We start from the raw sequence: 19,276 nt of genomic DNA, 5'->3' as shown, positions 1-19,276 counted from the left end.
AAAACTGAAGACGTGATTGTGATGATGGCACGGCCATCAGATCTGTATGGAAATGTACTATGCAAACGACAAGGCACTGTATATAGTGGTTCCAAAAGGCTGCACTGGAGTCTATTAACCTGTCAGTGTCTGAATATGAAAATAAATATGTCAGGCTGCCTCAATTTGTGTGAGCGTGGGCGCTGATTCAGATGGCAATAACTGACACTCATAAATATAGTGCATCCAGTAGAGCTGCATGATGCATGTAATAAACCATGACATGCTTTAAATAAAGTTTCAATGACTCAAATAGTGGTCACATAAAAGAACTGTTGAATATTGTTGTAAACCAGTGGTCCTCAACCTTTTCAGGCCACAACCCACGAAATAATCATAGCTTAACTGGGAATCATAGCTTAACTTTTAACTGAGGACCCCCCACCCTGACGAGCAATAAGAGTTGAGGCATTACATTTTGTATAACACGGTTCTAATGTGGAAATAGCAGATCTACATGCTCACAACGCCTCGCGTTGCGAGGCGTTGTAAGCATGTAGATCGGCTATTTTCACAATTTTGCCTCTGATATTTGACAATTTGGCCAATGTTTAATTTGTCATTTTAGAGGTATTAAAAAGTCCTTAAATTGTCACTTTAGAAATTTGCAGATACCCTCTATACACTTAAACTTTTTGTTGGTTTGTTTACTGTTGAGTGAGAAAACAATGTTGCACATTGAGTTAATCATCTGGGGACCCCCCAAAATAATGTGGCGACCCCCCTGGGGGTCCCGACCCACAGGTTGAGAACCACTGTTGTAAACTACAGTAGAGTAGGTACTGGATGGCGAGGTTAGAATTAACCTGATTTACTCTATTATGTGCCAAAAATAGCCGACCTACAAGCTCACAAAACACGTTGCGATGTAGCGTGTTGTGAGCTTGTGGGTCGGCTATTTTTGGTTGTGCGCGACACGTCAGTCGTATTTTATACCCTAACACACATTTCAGTTCAATAAAGCAATATATTTCTTCAAAGCAATATAAAGTGTCTGTTCGTTTTCCACAGTAGATTTAATTAAAATGAGGCGGGATTATATACCGTTGTATTTTGCTAGATGCGTACCGTACACTGAAATATCCTACATTATTATGTCCCTGCTCAATGCACAGAAAGCGAGGAAATCACACTCCATAATTTAATGTAAATGCCTCATTTATACCTTTTATATTTTTTTATCTAATTAAATGATTTCATGAGCACAAATTAGAAATGTGTCTTTCTTGTGACAGCATTAATTGTTGTCTAGTTTGTTCCGTTCATTGGTGGAGTAGTGCGTCCTTCAGGGCATAATCAGAAACACATGACCATCCTGGTCAATGCTGGTATATTATGCTGTGTTCTGAATAAATTAGGCCTATGTCCACTCCCTGGCGAACCAGACAGTCAGTTACTAGCCAGAGGCCCAGACAGACAATTCACTACAGTACGTACAAAGATGGGTTGGACACATCAGAACTCAAGTGAGCGGAGGCCCTCTTTGTCCCTCGGGCATTGACCACAGAGACTATAGAGCCACACACAGTCCCCACTGTTGATACAATATTGACATGGCACTAATGGCCCTGGGTCTAAGGCAGGGCGGAGGGGCATCCAGGCGAGCTGAAGATCGCGTGGAGGCCAGGCATTACCAGCCGCCCTGGCCTTTCCACGACCCACTTTAGCTCAACAGCAAACACCGTCCTATTTGTCTCTGTGCATCACCCTCAGACACTTTGACCACAGCAGCCCAAATCCCCCAGGACAACAAAACTGGAGCTAAACTCTCATCCAGACACACACACACACACACACACACCCACAAACACACAAGCCAGACAGCCTCTAAATGAATAGCAGACCACTTTTCTCAAACCCCTTTGGACACCGCAGAGAGGATGCGAGTGCAATATGGTCGGCAACATTAAATCACAGCGAGCTTAAAGGATTTTGGTTTGGCTTGTTATTCCAACATTGTTTTGCATTCACAGAAAAGCTGCGCAGGCAGGCGTTTAAAGACATAGATGTTGTTGTCTATATCTCCTGTATGTGACCGTAACCTGTCCACAACCCAGCTCTCTTTCTGAAGGAACAGAAAACAAAACTAAACTTGCAGGGATAAATTCCAGTTCATGTCTAAACAGAGCTTTGTAAAAGCTGCAATCTGGAACTTATTTGAATGAACACATGTTATTTTAACCAATCTATGGTAGATTTGCCTGCTGGCGTCGCCGGTTCGATTCCCGATCCGGACGACCTTTGCCACATGTTATTCCCCATCTCTCTCCCCATTTCCTGTCAGTCTACTGTCCTATCGAATAAAGGCATAAAAAGCCCAAAAACAAATCTTTAAAAAAAAAGAAGAAAAAAAAAAAAGAAAGCACAATACCTCTCCTGGACAAGCGTCTAGAGAGGAGGTTCCCTTGGCTAACCGCCAGAAATGTGTCTCTCACATGGGGAGGCTCAAGTTCGAGTCCACGGCAGGACACAAATGTTACGGATTGCAGCTTTAGCAGTGGAATTGATGGAGATGCAGTACGAAATCCAAAAGAAAAAGCATTGGTGATGCAATCCGAGTGTGTCAGTGTGATGATGAAGGCTTCTTCTCTGTGAGTTTTTTAATAAATATATATTTCACCTATCATTCTGAAGGGAATACCGCAAAGTTTACTTTTACTTGGAGACACCTGGCGTGCTGTTGCTCAATAAAAGATGGAGCGTTCTGAAAAAAGAATCGGGATTCTGGAGGCGGCTGCACACAGCCACACGCACTCTTGCTTTATTGAAAGCAACTGAAAAATAGGCACAGACAGTACACCAAGCATACACTGGAAATATGACTCTGACACGGACCAGAATAACTGGGAGGACCGTCTCTTTTAAATAAAAGGACAGACGCTCAGTGAAATCAAAACCGTCAATTACATACACAAGTATAGTAATATATGCTGGTTTAACCTGCTGCTCACACTCACAGTAAAATCATCTGCGTTCATAATTTATCCATGTGTAACAACTCAAGAGAGTGTTCAAATGGAAGCAAATGCACCATTTGTACTCTCTCACAGTTAAAGTAACTCTGGATTTTACTGTGCAGAGCAGACAGCGAGAAGAGATATACCAGCTAGTACTGATCTATTACTGTAGTTCTCAACACAGCAGCACCACAAGGTTCTTGTTTCAGCTCACTACATACTGTTCAGTCTGTTACACTTCAGTCAATTAACTCAAACCAGTCATTACGAACTGTACATTATAACCCGCTGCACATATAAAATAGCAACATTTACACTCAGGATTCTACAGCTTATAGATAGCTCATTGGTTTTCTAACGTTTTGTTCTCAAGGCAGACCAACAGGCAAGGCAAAATCTCTTCTAAGCAAGGCTAGATCATTTACAAGCTCACAACGTACCGTGATGCAACACGTTGTGATTTTGTTCATTTCTTTCCCTATTTTAGAACGATTTATTGTACAAATGTACAAATTCCACCTATACAGACATGCCCAAATTATGAATTTACACACGTCTTGGCTGCCAAACCACAACCTCCACCCCTCACTTCTCATATGGTCCTCTTCTAGCGCCACCATGAGGCCGATTCTTGAAAAACACATTTTTGGACACTGCTCCTACAGATTTTGGCCTAAAATCACGCAACTTGGATGGCAAATCACAACCTCCGCCCCTGATTTCTCTCATGCCCCTCTTCTAGCTCCACCATCAGGCAGATTTTTGCAAAACATATTTTTGAACACTGCTCCTACAGATTTTGGCCTAAAATCACGCAAAGCGGTACACAGTATCTCTAAAGTGTCATCATGTCATCAACATGGAACTGGACCATGTCCCATATTCCCTCCTGATTGCCTATCGTAGTTTAATTTGTGTAGGCTACACCCCCTTTGTGATATTCCAGTTTGTGTCCAAACAGAGCTTTTACAAAGCTCTATATTACAATAATAATGTGTGGTTGTCACAAAGTCCCAAAGGCAGTGAAGGAACACCTGAACTTGTGCCTTGGCACACTGTTTGAGAAACAGTGGGACAGCTTATGGGCAACCTCATTGCTCATTGCTTCTCTCCGTCATATGCTCATGTTTAGAAAAAGATCTCTCCCGATATGGGGGCAAACGTGTGTAAAGAATAAAGAGGAGACACTGTTGCCACTAAGCGAACCTCCCACTGTCTTCCTCTTTGTGATTTTCTACTCCCCATCTGTTCCGAGAGCCATTCGTCTCGGCCGTGACTGTCAGTGAGCTCGCTGAATTACACGAGACATCACGTTGAAAACTGCGTGATACTGTACATCATTACCTCACTTGATTTGGTCCATTACAATGAAAAGCCACTTCTCTCTATTTAGATTTACAGGTGGTCTTGTCAAATTGACCAGGTTATTTTCTAAATCCAGAGGATTTTACTGTGTAATGTAAAGTTAACTCCAACACTGTAGCACAAGTTATTTCTATATGTCTAGATAATAACTAGTAAGACGCCTCAGGGCGACAAGCGACCTCGCCTAAAAATTGTGAGGTCGCGCCACAGTGATGTGGACATCAGGGATGTGGACATCAGGGATGTCCATATATGAGCATAAAAGGGATTTGTTCCTCCTGGCATCACAGGGACCTCTCTAACAGGGCATCATTAATATTGATGACATCAGGGAACTCCATATATGGGCATAAAAGGGATTCTGTTAGTGTGACATCACAGTGAAGCCAGAGCGTGATGTCAGAGCTGCAAACCCATTCTGGTAGAGTGGTTCCCCTGACATCACAGTGACATCAGAGCATGATGTCAGAGCGGCAAACCCATAGACCGTAAACATGTGTACACGTCTACACGGACAGACGGACGCTGTGACGTTTCTCATAGTAAACTGCGACTTTCGGTCGCAATAATGCATTTCCTTCTCCGGAAAGAAGTATTTAAACCACTTAAACGCTTAGTTGACTGGGGTCGCCCAGGGCTCGACAGTACTTTATATTTCTGTACTAGTACAGTGCTAGTACAGTATATTTCCATCTATACCAAATCTCTGTGCCAAAAATAGCCCATCTACAAGCGCACAATGCTTTGCAATTGGATGTGTTGCAAGCCCCAGAATAGGGGTAATGGGGTTCATAAAAGAGTCTTGTTTGGTCTCACTTGAACCTAAATAGCCTACCTCACTAGCAGAGCTCCCCAAAAGATTTACACGCATTTTGAACCTCTGCATTCATTTACTCTGGTCAAAGGGCTCAACACTTTGAAAAGCGTTATCTTCGCCCGAGGAGGAAAAAACTAGATGGTACCATCAAATATTACAAGAGCTCCCATATGATTTGTGACTGGCAGCTGTACAATGTGCCACGACTCTGGAATATTATGGTGGCCGGGAGCTGCGTAATGGGAGTTTTTCCTCCATTTGAGAAGGCAGGGTGCCCGAGACTATAGCCACCAGGGAGATGTGTGGAATTGCAACGGGCTCCAAGTGTGAGTTGGTCCCTCTGAGACGTGCTGCTCTGTTGTAAATTGCCTGCACTTCAGCTTATGCAAATGCATGTGGTAAAATGTGATATTCTCCCCTGCGATGTCTCTCTCTCTCTCTCTCTCTCTCTCTCTCTCTCTCTCTCTCTCTCTTGCTCTGTCTCTCTCTCTCTCACTATCCCCATGACAATCCATCAACTGAGATAAAACCAAAACCTCTCCAGCTGCTTTATATTTCACCAGTCAGGGTTTTTCTTCCTCTTTCTTCTTCTTTTTTGCTCGGCAGAGAAAAAGTCTTTCTAGTGTCTCTCCACTCCTCAAACAAGTTTGGTTTACCAATAAGTCAGGGGAGGAGATGATTTTGCATAACGCATGGAGTCTATTGGCCCTGTGCATTGATTAGTGCGATGGTGTTGTTGTGTCAGCAGGAATATTGAGACTGAGGGCTGTTTTATACTTGGTTGTGCGCCAGTGCTGTGCACCGAAAATAGGCAATCTACAAGCTTGAAATTCATCGCATCGTGGCGCATCACAAGCTTGTAGATCGCCTATTTTCGGTGCGTGACATGGTGCACAACAAAGTATAAATCATTTATAATGTAAGGGGATAATGCCAACTACCAAGTGTGGACTTCAACTCAAGTCATGATACACGGGAGCAGCTACCTCCAGTGCAGTTAAATGAGCTGCATGGCCTGTTAATGATGAATACGCTTTATAAAAAAAACTAAACATGCGCGGGTCAGACTGCCTTTTTCTCTCCCCCCCCCCCCCAAAAAAAAAAGAGAAGTCCCAGGGAGGTTCAATGGGAGTTCGCCATCAAATATAATTCAGTGCCTCCGCATAACCCTACCCCTCTGCTGAACCCCGCCGTCTGGTCTAAGAAGGGAGGTATGACAGATAACAAAGACACAGAGGGAAGAAGAGGGTTTTAGGGGTCGGGGGATGCTGTCCTCAAAGTTCACGTCTCTTGGACAGAAGAATCCTTTTAGCGTTATCATGGCCGGCGGATATGTGCAGGATGTAAGACCGCACTGTGGAATGTATTAACACTTTCTCTTGATAACAAAAGACGTGGTGTTATCAGGCGGGCAGAAGTGTGACTCAGAATGCATTAACATTTATGGCACACCCTCCTCTCCCCTTTGTGTCATCTCCAGAGTGCCCACTCTGTTCTTTTTTCTCCTTAATGCAGCTCAGCACTTTGCCTCTTGCAGCGTGAACCACCGCAGAAGAAAATAATGACCAGACCAATCCCCTGTGCATATTTTGCATGAGAAAGTAGCCTATTTTCTTATAGGTGCTGCAGACATTACAACCACTTCCACTTCTACAGCCAAACATTAATGAGAATACATCCCCCTGAACCCAATGCCCATTTAAATGTCTTTAAGAGAGATTAATAGAGCATAACTTTAAGTTGTGTCACGCAAGTGACGCACCGCAAAATCATTTTAACTCTAAGTGGTACAAGGCACATTTTACAGATGACTTAGCATGGACTATTATAAATTCATAATGCAAAATACTGTTTACATTTTATATAAATTGAACTTTGCAATGTTACACAAAAACAGAAACCATACTTTTTTAATGTTTGGGGGGACCTACCCCTTGTGTTGGAGCAGGAATATATGCCTCTGAATACGACAAACACGGAACTCAGAGGCTACAAGGATAGGAATAAGAAGGCAGTGGATTATGGTTTGAGGTGACTGGCATGTTAACAGTTCACAATAGAGAAATGAGTCCCACCTCCCAAAGCTTCTGCCCAGTAAAGGATAAAAGCCAAGTGCTCAGCCTTGGTCCGGGAATTTGAGAGAGCACATAACAATGAGTGAGTGCTTCTCAAACATTTTTGGCTCAGGTCACCCGTGTAAATAACTTTTTCATCCATGGCACCCCTAAATTACATTAATTGATACTTTTGTAGCACCTTTTGTCATATGGTCATAACGGTACACATACTGTAAATATGTAAATCCTTCCCCCAAAGATATAGTTTGTCACAAGGAAAACGTTAGAGTATACAGTATCTGCTACCATTAGGACAGACTGAAAATTACTTTTATACTAGGCAGAAAACCGCAGAATTCCCATTCTGGGGGGAAACATTCACCAAAAATAGCCAATTTACAAGCTTGTAGGATTGCGATCTTGTAGATCAACTATTTCTGGTGAAGAACGCACCAGTTTAACTCAGGTTCGTTTTATTAAGCCTAGAGGGTCTAAGTGATTAAACTGAACTTGTATTGATAAATTCCAAATAAAGTATTCTGCGGCACCCAAGCCCCCAGAACGGCTGGGAAACTGTGAAGCGGCGCCAAAAGCTGGAACTGCAGCACTTCCACATTTGAGCACTCAGACTAGAGTGCCCAAAACCCAAATGCAGAAGTGGAGGTATATCCGGGAGACCGAGCCAATAGCCGTGGACCAATTGGAGGTACTTCTGGCTTCAGGGTGCTTCAAAAACACCACTGAGTGAATAGTTGGGGGCGGGGCATCCGCCTTCCAGTTTATTGCGACCCTCAGGTCGCAAGTTACTATGAAAAGCTCCACCGGCTGTCTGTCCGTCCATCCGTCTGTCACACGTCACACGTCACACTTTTGCCCTACTCTTATCTCCGGCACCATTGCCCCCACCCATGCCAAACTTTTCACACACACTCCTTGGATGGCAACTCACAACCTCCACTCATTTCTCACATGGCCCTCTTCTAGCGCCACCATCAGGCCGACTTTTGCAAAACACATTTTTGGACAATGCTCCTACAGATTTTGGCCTAAAATCATGCAAAGTGCAACATGTAAGTTTGTGTAAATGTGCTTGGCCTGTGCTATGCCAAGACGATGGAAATGTCAAACCCTAATGGAAACGGTGATGAAGAACTGAGCTCGCATGTGTGCCCCATATACTTGCATGGATCAACTAATTATAGATTTTCAAATTACGTTACGGAAATACGACACTGAGATACGGTGATCCAGTGTCCCGGTTTGACCAGGAGTGTCCCGGTTTCAAGCTGGGGGTCCTGAGTTCCACTAAAATGCCCCAGTTTTTGCACACAATTAAAATAATACTAATCTTACTCTACATGTATCATGTTCTATCCCACTCATAATTACCTCACCACCATCCATGGTGTTGACAGGTGCAGTCACTAGATTTACTAAACACTAAAATAATTGTCCCCCCTCCCGATACAGGTGGCCTACATGCCTTGATTTAATCTGTCCCAGTGTCCCAGTCCTACAATGACAGTAACCACTAGGTCTCTGTCCTGCATGGGAGATGCAAACAGAAAACAAACTGCAAATCCAAAGGAGAATTCTGCCTCACCTCCTTGGCCAAGGGAGATACTCTGCTATAGCAGTGGTCCTCAAACCTTTTCATGTCAAGGACAGCCAGGATCCCTATGTGAAAATATTTTCTGCCAGGGACCCCCGTGGAAGATTTGTGTTGCGAAGCGACACCATGTGAGTGGTTCAACTGATTTTGGATCCAGAGGGGGCTGCCGGGGGACCCCCTTGGAGTCCTCGGACCCCACTTTGATAACCACTGTGCTCTAGCACAGGGGTCTTCAACAGGGGGTCCGGGACGCCTAGGGGGTCCTCAGAGTTACTACAGGGGGTCCTCCAAATCTTTGTGTGATAGAAACTTTTTTCCCCTCCTTTTTTTATATTAACCACTTGAAGAACTTTACAAAGCTCACAACACCTCGCCTGATGATTGTGCTGTCATTGTGCTGTCAAAAGATGAACCTATATGGAATATATTAACAGGTTGTGGGGGGGGGGTCCCTGCTTCATCTCTCTCTCAACTAAGGGGTCCTTGGACTGAAAACTTTGAAGACCCCTGCTCTAGCAAGGACAGGAAAAGTGGGAGGTCCTACCGTCATTACAGAGCGGTCCGCCAAATGACGTCATGCTGCAGTCGCAGCTGAAGCCCTCCCACTGTTGCAGACACACGCCCTGGTTGGCACACGAGTCCTCTTGGCAGGTGGTACTGGGACCTGGACACACACACACACACGCACATACGCACACACACACACACACACACACACACACACAGACAATGGTGAAGCAGACGTTTGCAGTATGAGGGGAAGCAACCTGTCTGTGAACTGTAGCTACCGTACATACTGCTGTTTCAGAAAAACAACTGTAAAACGGCTTAATCGCTTTGAATATTATTATTTGGTACCGGCTTCAGCTTATGAATTATTCATTGGAACTACAGTGTTTTGTAATTAAACATCTCGCTCGCGCGGACGCACGCACGCACGCACAAAATGAGGACATTTTATACAAAATACTGTAGGTATAAAATGTCAATGTCACACACAAAACTGACAAAACACACACCTACAGTATATGCAAATACTGTATGCATACATACTGTGCGTGTGTGATGTTACTTTCTACAATCATAAGTGGATTCAATTCTCTGAGTTACAACTGCATATTTGCAACTAATACTGATATAAATTCAATGAGTTTACATATCATTTTATGTATTTTTTTTTTATCAAGTACATATTATACACATTCAAAACAAACATACCAAAACACAGCAATACACACAGTGGAACAAATTTAGATCAACATTACAAATTTAACCTGATTTATACTGTATGTTTAAGCATTTCCTATTGATGTTGATATAGGTTAAATTAATGTCACTGACGTTTAGTTTTTATGGCTTTCTCTTCCTTGTTTCATATTTTACTTCATATTTTACAATTATGTATAGTATTGCATGCCACAGCTGCTGTAGCCAGGAATAAAATAAAAAAGCACACAGAGTTATAGCTAGATATAGCTCAATTTATAATAGGAGCAGTCTACAAACTTCCTGCAGTTATGACACATAGCTCTGATATGTCCATTCACTCAAAAAGCAGACACAAACTGGGGTCTGATCACAGTGGGGCCAGCCATCGACTTTATCCGGCTTGATCCCGCTCGGCTTATACTGGATATCCAGCTGTGCACTGAGCAGATGCATATTATGAAATGCTGAGGAAAAATTGGTGCACTTCCATATCAGTGAATCTCCATGGCGGAGAGAGACAGCAAAGCATGAGAGAACTCCCAAATGTGTTGACAGCCAGTGTGTTTGATTAGCTTGTTTGTGCACCTATCCATCATACCATCAGTACATCAGCAACACTGTCAGCTGGTCGGTCAGCTGGTCGGTCAGTCAGTCAGTCAGTCAGTCAGGACCATTCTGTACACAGGCATGGCACACTGTCTGTTTGTCTGTAAACATCGCTCGCCGCAAAGTGAATTAGGCAACAGCTAGTTCACTGAAATGGAGTAATGGTAGAGGGTTAGTATGGATGTTGATGTTATTGTTTTTGCAAATTCAATCGTTTCTTTATTGTGTTTATTGTGTTTTCAATTATATTCATAGATATTGGTTTATATTCACTCACACTATATTCACTGGCCGTTCTTTATTCATCCAATTATTACTGGCATTAACTGGATGCTTGTGACATTCTCATGACACATTTTAAAACAATATTAAGCACATTTTCTTTCAAGTTCTCTTGCAATGTCATGATGATAAATGACTTACCGATCTACAATATCGGGAACACCAAAAATGTGCAATAAATAATAACATGGCTAAATAAATTATGAATTTAATTTGCCGGGGGTATTGATATTGTGGTAATGGTTTATTTATGTTATTTTAGTGGTCTGTTTGTGTTATAATAACCATTATATTAGTTCTTAACAAGTATTTATAAGTTATTTGTTAATTCTGTCATTATCATACTTAATTATAGTTAAGTACTTATGTAACCACATTGATGGGCATGTAGCTTACTCTGCTAGTGGCCAATCATTTTATATTATGATGCTTTATTATGTTTATATCTTTTTCTTTATATCCTGAAATCTTTTCTAATTCTTTCTATATTAACAAAGAGATATTGCACAGAATATACTTTAAACATTGGCAATAATGGAACTCAAATCTGCCTTGTGAAACAAAAATGGAAATAAAGTGGAAGTCGATTTTGACAAGAAACCCCATGGCAGTGCGTAGGGTGTATTTAAAAGCATGCAAGTGGACAGAATATAATCTGCGACGGCTAATCGTCATTACGAGGCATGCAAAGTAATAATAGCAGACCTTATGCGAATGAAACCGATAATAATAATAATAATAATAATAACAATAATGAGTGGGACACACATGTGACTGCATGTCATAGGCAGTGATACAAGATGGAAGACGGTGTAGCTTGTATTCCTACAGGGCTAAAAGCCCATTTCCATATGACAGGTGACTGAAGTGACACATTGAGTAGCCATCTCGCTCGAGGAAATGTGGTCGGGACGTGAAGGCAGAGATTGTGGACAGGTGGTGGTGGTGGTGGTGGTGGGGGGGAGTCGGGGGGGGGGGGGGGGGGTGTAAACATTGCAGATGCAAAGAGCACGGGATATCAGACTATCAAACAGACAAAGCTATCTACCTTGCAAGTCAGCTTTCATCAATGCAACTTTTGTCAGCGAAAAATAAAGAAATAACCAAAAACAAAACAAAAAGGAAGAGGCAGAGTATAGCAGCCGTTAGTAAAGCACTGAGAAGTCAAGAGATCGTCGAACAAAAAACAAACGCAGACTGCTGAAGCAGACCACAGAGACAGCAGGAGGAATGAGAAACAGTTGCGTCAAAGAGAAAGGAGAGAGGCCAGAAGGATGGAAATTCACAATGAATGAAAATGGAACAGAGACATGAGAGAGCTGTATGTATAAACATGGTAAACAATAGCTATTATGGAAGGTGGATAGCCTATAGGGTCTTGCAGTGTCTTCTGCCTTCTACTACACTGTGAAATCCTCAGTGGTTAGAGAGGGTGTACACACAACCATTTTGGTTACATCTGAACACCCTCTGAGTTACAAATGTATAAGTTAGCACGGCAGATTTTACTGTGTACTATTCATCATCCACAATCAACTCACGATGATTTGATAAATGTGTTGTAGAGAGAGAGAAAGAGACTATTTCCGACTGACATTGATCAATGAGTGTGCGCCGTAAGACAAGGCATACACATCTCAAACTCAATAGACTCACATTTGGCACTAAACAAAATCACTTTTATTTATTTTTAAAATGGAAACGTGCAAAGCTGTGTGCCAAAGCTGCGTGCCAAAGCTACGTCTTTAATAGAAAGGAGTGGACGACAGTGTGAAATTTCAAATTAATCTAAGTGAATGATGTTGACAAATAAATCAAATATTGACTTTGGATGTGATGTGCAAACACAACAGTGGGCAGTAATGATATTCATGCATGCCACAAAAGGCCTCATGCATAATTCAAGAGGATTGCCTTCTGGCAAACACTCAGATCCAGTAAGCATGCATGGAGAAAAACTGAATGCGGGACAAAAAAGGGAAATAACACTGGCGGTACAAATATGGCCGAGAACGTAATCTGATTATGGCCAAGTGAAACAGAAAGTGATCGCGAGTGGAGGAGAGTTTGATGCATTCCAACAGAATACAGACAGAATTTATGGTTGTTAAATTATGTGCCAAGGGCCAGAGGAATACTGTATGGGTGTCTCTGTGTGTGTGTCCAAGACATGTCCCGACAAATGTGAGGAATCTAGTGCAAGCTAATGAATGGCCGAGAGCATTAGAGTGGGAATATTCATCAAATCATGATGTTGTTCCATTTATCCCACAATAACAGTTTTATGATGGTGATGATGGTAATTCAGAAAAGTGAAGTGCTCTTCCATAACTGATCGCCGAGTAGATCTATGTTCCATGTTTTCAGCAAAACCCAAAATGGAACAGCTTCCTTTTTCACTAGCCTATCTAACTCATGTGTACATTTATTTTTGTTTTGACACTGACTGTGTGACAGACTGACAGGGGAGAGAATAAGTTAAGACACAGAAAGAAGAGGGCAAGGAAGGAATGTTAGATGACAAGGTTTGGGGAACAAAGGCATTATGTGGCCCCCTAGTGGCCTCGGAAGCTACTCACCTTCACAGCCTCTCTCTATCTGACCAACACAGTCCAGGGCATCTGACATCAGGTCTGGCAGGCGTCCGTTTAGGTCCATCGACGCCAGACAACCTTGGAAGCCCTCCTTGGCGTGTACCAGTTTGGGCAGGTCTTTGTACAACTCCTTAGCCACTCCACCAATGTATAGGTCACCTGTATTGACAGCAACACAGGACAACAAGGTTGCATCAAACTGTCCTACCTTGTGTGTGGGTTAAATACAACTGATCGTGTAAGTCATTGGTTCTCAAAGTGGGGTCTGGGGACCCTGCCGGGGGTCCTTGAGGGAGTTCCAGGGGGTCCCCAGCTAGATAGTTAGGAACCAAATGGACCACTATTGGGTATGTAACTCTGAGAGTGTACACATGGAACCAAATGGACCCTAAATGGGTCCATTTGGTTCCATTTGTACACTCTCAGAGTTCAATTAACATTGATTTAACAATATAAATTGGGGTCTCAGAGATAGATTACCATTAAATGGGGGTTCTGTAGCCCAATGCAAGTCAAACTGGGGGTCCTTGAAATTTAAATGGTTGGGAATCTCTGCTGGAGCCGCACAAATATCCAAATAACCTTTTCAAATGGGGGTCAGCGGGCTAATAACTGTCAATTTGGGGGTCCTTGACATGAACAAGTTTGAGAACCACAGATTTAGCCAATATAACCTCCTCAAACTGATAGCAATAGGTTATATCCAGTAAACATGCTGTTTCTGTACAGATGCGTGATGCACTCCTTGTCATGCAATGATATCGTTGTTGTTGGTTGCACCTCGTTTGTCCAAAACCTGTTCGTTTTGTATTTTGTACAGCGCGGCACCGAGTGCCGCGCTGCGAGCTTGTAGATCTGCTATTTTTGAAAAATCGTGAAAATGTGTGCCAAGAAACCTATGTTTCCATGTCAGTGATGCTCAAACCTTTTCATGTGAAGGACCCCCATCTCAAAATATTTAGTTCCAGGGACCCCCCAGAAGCAAAATTTGAGTTACAAATGTTCACTTAAAAAATACATATTTTACATATTTTCAAAAATAGCAGATCTACAAGCTCGCAGCGCAGCACTCGGTGCCGCGCTGTGAGCTTGTATATCTGCTATTTTTCAATAGCTAAAGTTACTAGGGCCCCTCCACCTTGGGCCCTGGTAACTCAGTTCCACTTTCCTACCCCTTGTGACGCCCCTGCATGTAGGACTAGAGGTGACCGAGCTTTTGCTGTGGCCGGTCCCAGGTTGTGTAATTCTCTGCCTTTTAACATTCGCTTTAATACTGCTTGACCATTGAAGCCATGTATTTTTAGTTCCGATTTTCTTTGACATGTTTTTGTTTTATTGCTGTGTTTCTTGTCTTTTCTTTTCTTTTCTTGTCTTAAATTTGTACTTGTTCAGCACTTTGGTTCAATCTTGGTCGTTGGAAATGTGCTATATAAATAGAGCTTGATTTGATTTGATTTGATTTTAAAAATGATGTAAAATAGTCAAAATAGCCGAGGCTTGTGTGCTTGTAGATCTGCTATTTTCATTACTTTTGTGCAACAGTCTTGTATGATGAAGCTAACTTAAAAAAAAAAAAAAAAAAAAAAAAACATACAAATGTGAAACTTGGAGATCCAAGGTTTCTGCCCGGCAGTGACGATATGGTTTGTTCAGAATACGCACGTTTTTGGCTTGATTAAGTCCATAGCATACATGAATTATGGCTGTTTTAGTCGCGCATCACGCACAGTGCTGTGCAGTGAATTGTTAAACAAGTACATGCAACAGCAATGCATAGCTGTGACGTTGTTGAATTAAAATATTTATGGAGTGAAAATGTAAATCATTCATGGAAGGGAAAAGAAACGATCCACCGCTGACATGGAGCCACGGTGTCCCGAGACCGAGAACGAAATGCAAATACGTTACTACAGGTACCGGGAGAATTGAGGAGGAAAATACACATGGATCATTGCTGCCCTAAGCAGTGGCTGAAGGTAAATAAGTACATTTACTCAAGTGCTGTACTAAAGTACAATTTTGGGGTACTTTTACGCAGTACTTTCAATTTGGAATACTTTTACTTTTACTCCACTACATTTTAGAGGCATATATTGTACTTTTATTCGACTAAAATTATTTGAAAGCTTTAGTTACTACTAGTTACTTTGTAGATTTTGATTATTGCGACCGTAGGTCGCATTTACTATCAAACCCTGCACAAAGTGTCAGTCCGTCAGTCTGTCCGTCTGTCTGTCACACCTCACACGTCACACTATTGCCCTGCTCATATCTCCGCAACCGTTGCCCCGATCCATGCCAAATTTTGCACACACGCTCCTTGGCTGCCAAACTACAACCTCCAAGGACCCCCGGAGCTCCAGGGACCCCCAGGTCCCTGGGGGACCCCCAGATGTAAAAAAAGACCAAATGTGCAAAAATGACAAAATCACCACTCCAACATGGCTGCTCACGGGGAATTCCCGGGGACCACCGACTCCTGGTGCTCCAGAACGGATGCCAAAGTGGTGGCGCCCCCAGTGGAGGACCCCCTCCACTGCAGCTCACATAAAATGCCGTAACTCGGGCTAGGAGCGTCCGGGAGAGCCGGGGCCGGTACCTATTCGTCCGCCAAGGCAACGCGGAGACCCCACCCCTCATTTCTCACATGGCCCTCTTCTAGCGCCACCATGAGGCCGATTCTTGCAAAACACATTTTGGGACACTGCTCCTACAGATTTTGCCCTAAAATCACGAAAATCACTACACAGTATGTCTACACTCATGTCATCAACATGGATCAGGAAGATTTTGGCAAAACACATTTTTGCCCTATTTGTGGAGATAAGTGACCTACGGTCGCTTATCTCCCGATTAGGGAGCCTTACTGGTTATTACAAAATATACATTAACCACTTCAGCCCTAGTTCAGACAATCTACAAGCTTGTAGATCTGCTATTTTCAAAAGATCTTTATAGCCTACAGTACATGTTATACATTTCAAAACTTGTGAAATTAGACATTCTACAATCTACATAATGAGTAATTTCTACCTTTTGATACCAATACTTATGTACTTTTACTCAAGTCACTTTTTTTTTATTCCAGACTTTTACTTGTTCTACATTGCAGTAGCCTAGTGACACTTTTACTTAAGTTAAAAAAAAGAAAAGAAAAGAAAAAAGAAAAAAAGAAAAGGAGTAGGCCTACTATTTCCACCACTGATCATTGCTGCCCTAAGCCTGATTTATGTCTTTGTACTTTTTTTCTGGCTTGCTGAAAGTAGTATAAATCCCTCAAGAAAGCAGGCCGGCTCTATTAGCTCAATGGTAAAAATGCCAGCACGTACGCAGGAAACACAGGTTCAAATCCGGCGTAGAAGAGGAAAGTTACATAGCGCTGCTTTAACTTAACCATTTAAAAAAAAAAAAAAAAAAACATTCAAGTTTTGGCTTTCACATGTTTTACTCTTAACGGCGGTAATGTACTGAAGAACACGCCCACCGTGGTCACACGTCCACAACTTCCCTGACTTGAAATTAACCCATTCTCATCCTGCTTCTCATCTCATAGCATCTTGTCACCCAAACTGAAAATGAGTAGAACACAGTGGCTAAGCTAGTCAAGTCAACATAAGGGACATGTGACAATATTGACCTCTAGTGGAAGACTGAAAACAAGAAAGAAAAAGAAACAAGCAGTATGATCCCATGCCTCATCCTATGTATTAAAACAAAAAGGTTCTGTTAAAAAGTAAAAAACACTATATTGTGATAGTAATCGTTGCTATAGTGTTTTTTCTTTCTTTCTTTCTTTCTTTCTTTCTTTTCAGTAGCAGGGGTCTTTGCGTCTCTCCAGATCTTTAATAAACAGGAAATACATGTTCAGGTGGGTGGCCAATCTTCAGCCAATCAGGAGAGAAAGCACCCATCTATCAGCTTTAAAAAATATATCTTAGTGTTCCAATTTTCTTTGTGTCATCACTTTCAATATCACTTGATTAATCTGTATCCTGTGAGTTCTCTCTCCTGATTCAATTTCTGTTTAATCAAGAGCTGATGGGGCGGGGAGACCCCTGTCACTTAACAAACACTCTATACCAACAATAAGTAAAGTACTATCAGAATATAAAACAAGGTCAGCTATATCCATATATGGAGTCCGTCAGGTCAAATGTAGAGGTATTGACCAGCTCCATATATGGAGATCTATTTGATGATCCAGTCAGCAGTCTTTGATTTGCAAATTAATTCTGTCTTAACCATATATGGAGTGGATATATGGGCATTGCCAAATATGGGCTTAATATATAGGCATTCCCAGATATGGGCTTATTATTGATGACATCAGGGATCTCCATATATGGGCATAAAAGGTTCAATCCATGGCAATGACAGGAGGGAGGAGTTGTGAGCTGGTGACTGGAGGCTGGCTGGTACCCTGGTACCCTATTTACGGTGTCCAGTGCCCTACATCTCTACCTCGGCTCGTACACTGATCCTCCAAACTGCTCCAAGGCACTGCAGGCTACCCTGTGCTCTGACCTCTCGGATGAAATGTACAGTACATACAGTATATGTGGAAGGATTATGTATAGGAGAGATATATGAAAAGATGTATTTCAACTGGCTTGTTTGTGTACACTGTATTGACAATAAATTCATCTTTATCTTCTCCAATGAGTCATGCCTAGTTTCCACACTCTTGTCCAGTACAGTACATAGCCTAGAGACACTTATGGTCCGTTGAGCTAATAATGTTGAGCTAATAATTAAAAACGATTAGCCCAAGGCAAGACGTTATGTCATTTAGTTTTTCTTCACAAAAAACATGACAAAAGAAAACATGTTGAGATATTAATGGACATCTTCAAGTTCTGATACAGTCATGGTCTCTCCCTCTCGCTCTCCGCCTCAGCTCTCAACACTGCATTATGCACAGCTGCTTCACTTAACATAATAATTAAAGCCTGATTTGACACGTGTGAGCTCGTAGATTGGCTCATTTCAGCACATATTGTACTGTACGTTGGATAAAGTATAAAGTTGCAGTCAAAACTGTCGATAAATGGATAAGTCGATATTTATCTTTTTACAAATACAGCTGTATTTGTAAAATATATTATAGTTATGAATAATTCAGTTGTGTGCCATACTGTAGGCATAAACTACCCCATTTTCAGTTGATTCATGTATTGGGTGCTCTTCCTTCTTTGTTAACATCACACAATTCTAATCTTTATAGATTGTGTAAAGACTGACAGCTGACTTTAGCAGTAATAATTTAAGTGTGTCCAAAGACTTAACTATTCAATGTGATGTAGAGCAACAGGGGAGGACTAAAAATTAAAACTAAAATGTCAATTGTGTCATAATACTGTAGATCAGGAGAGTCAAACTCATTTTCATCTCGGCTACATTTAAAAAGAAGGCCTGCCCCTCAATTGTACTCCGAGTTGAAATAAAGGTTATGATGATATTAGTTCACAGGTGAGATTGGTCAAAATGACTTTGTGTGGGCCGGGTAACTTTCTGTTTGTGTGTGCAGGTACCCAACGATGAAAGCCAAGGATGCGGCCATTGTCAGTCACAACACATGATAATGATGAACATGATGGTAACATTCTTAGGCTATTGATTTCAGGTCTAGGACTAAACCGGAATGTGTACACATGTGTGCACATTTATTTGCATTTCATAAATTGGCCTTCAAGTCTGCCTGCAGTACAAACTGAGCAAAATGTTTGTGAAAATATACT

At 42.0% G+C, this 19,276-nt stretch overlaps 1 protein-coding gene across 12 annotated transcripts in view; it reads right to left on the bottom strand.

Annotated features, from left to right (window-relative positions):
• LOC308296571 (neurexin-1a) overlaps positions 1-19,276 on the bottom strand; it is a gene marked incomplete at both ends in the record, with an annotated part of 488,347 nt that overhangs the window by 223,820 nt on the left and 245,251 nt on the right. For 11 of the 12 annotated variants that reach the window (XM_080739872.1, XM_080739878.1, XM_080739879.1 and 8 more), the window contains 2 exons: positions 9,392-9,511; positions 13,524-13,697. In XM_080739872.1, coding sequence (XP_080595998.1) covers positions 9,392-9,511; positions 13,524-13,697 — 294 coding nt within the window. Of the gene's footprint in view, positions 1-9,391; positions 9,512-11,992; positions 12,020-13,523; positions 13,698-19,276 lie in introns of all 12 variants that reach the window. The other variant, XM_080739880.1, reaches the window with a different exon arrangement.

Source organism: Nannobrachium achirus (assembly GCF_963921795.1).
Source record: "Nannobrachium achirus genome assembly, chromosome: 13".
NCBI classification, from domain to species: Eukaryota; Metazoa; Chordata; class Actinopteri; order Myctophiformes; family Myctophidae; genus Nannobrachium; species Nannobrachium achirus.
Note: the sequence above shows the minus strand (reverse complement) of the source record. Positions and strands in the feature narration are given on the sequence as shown.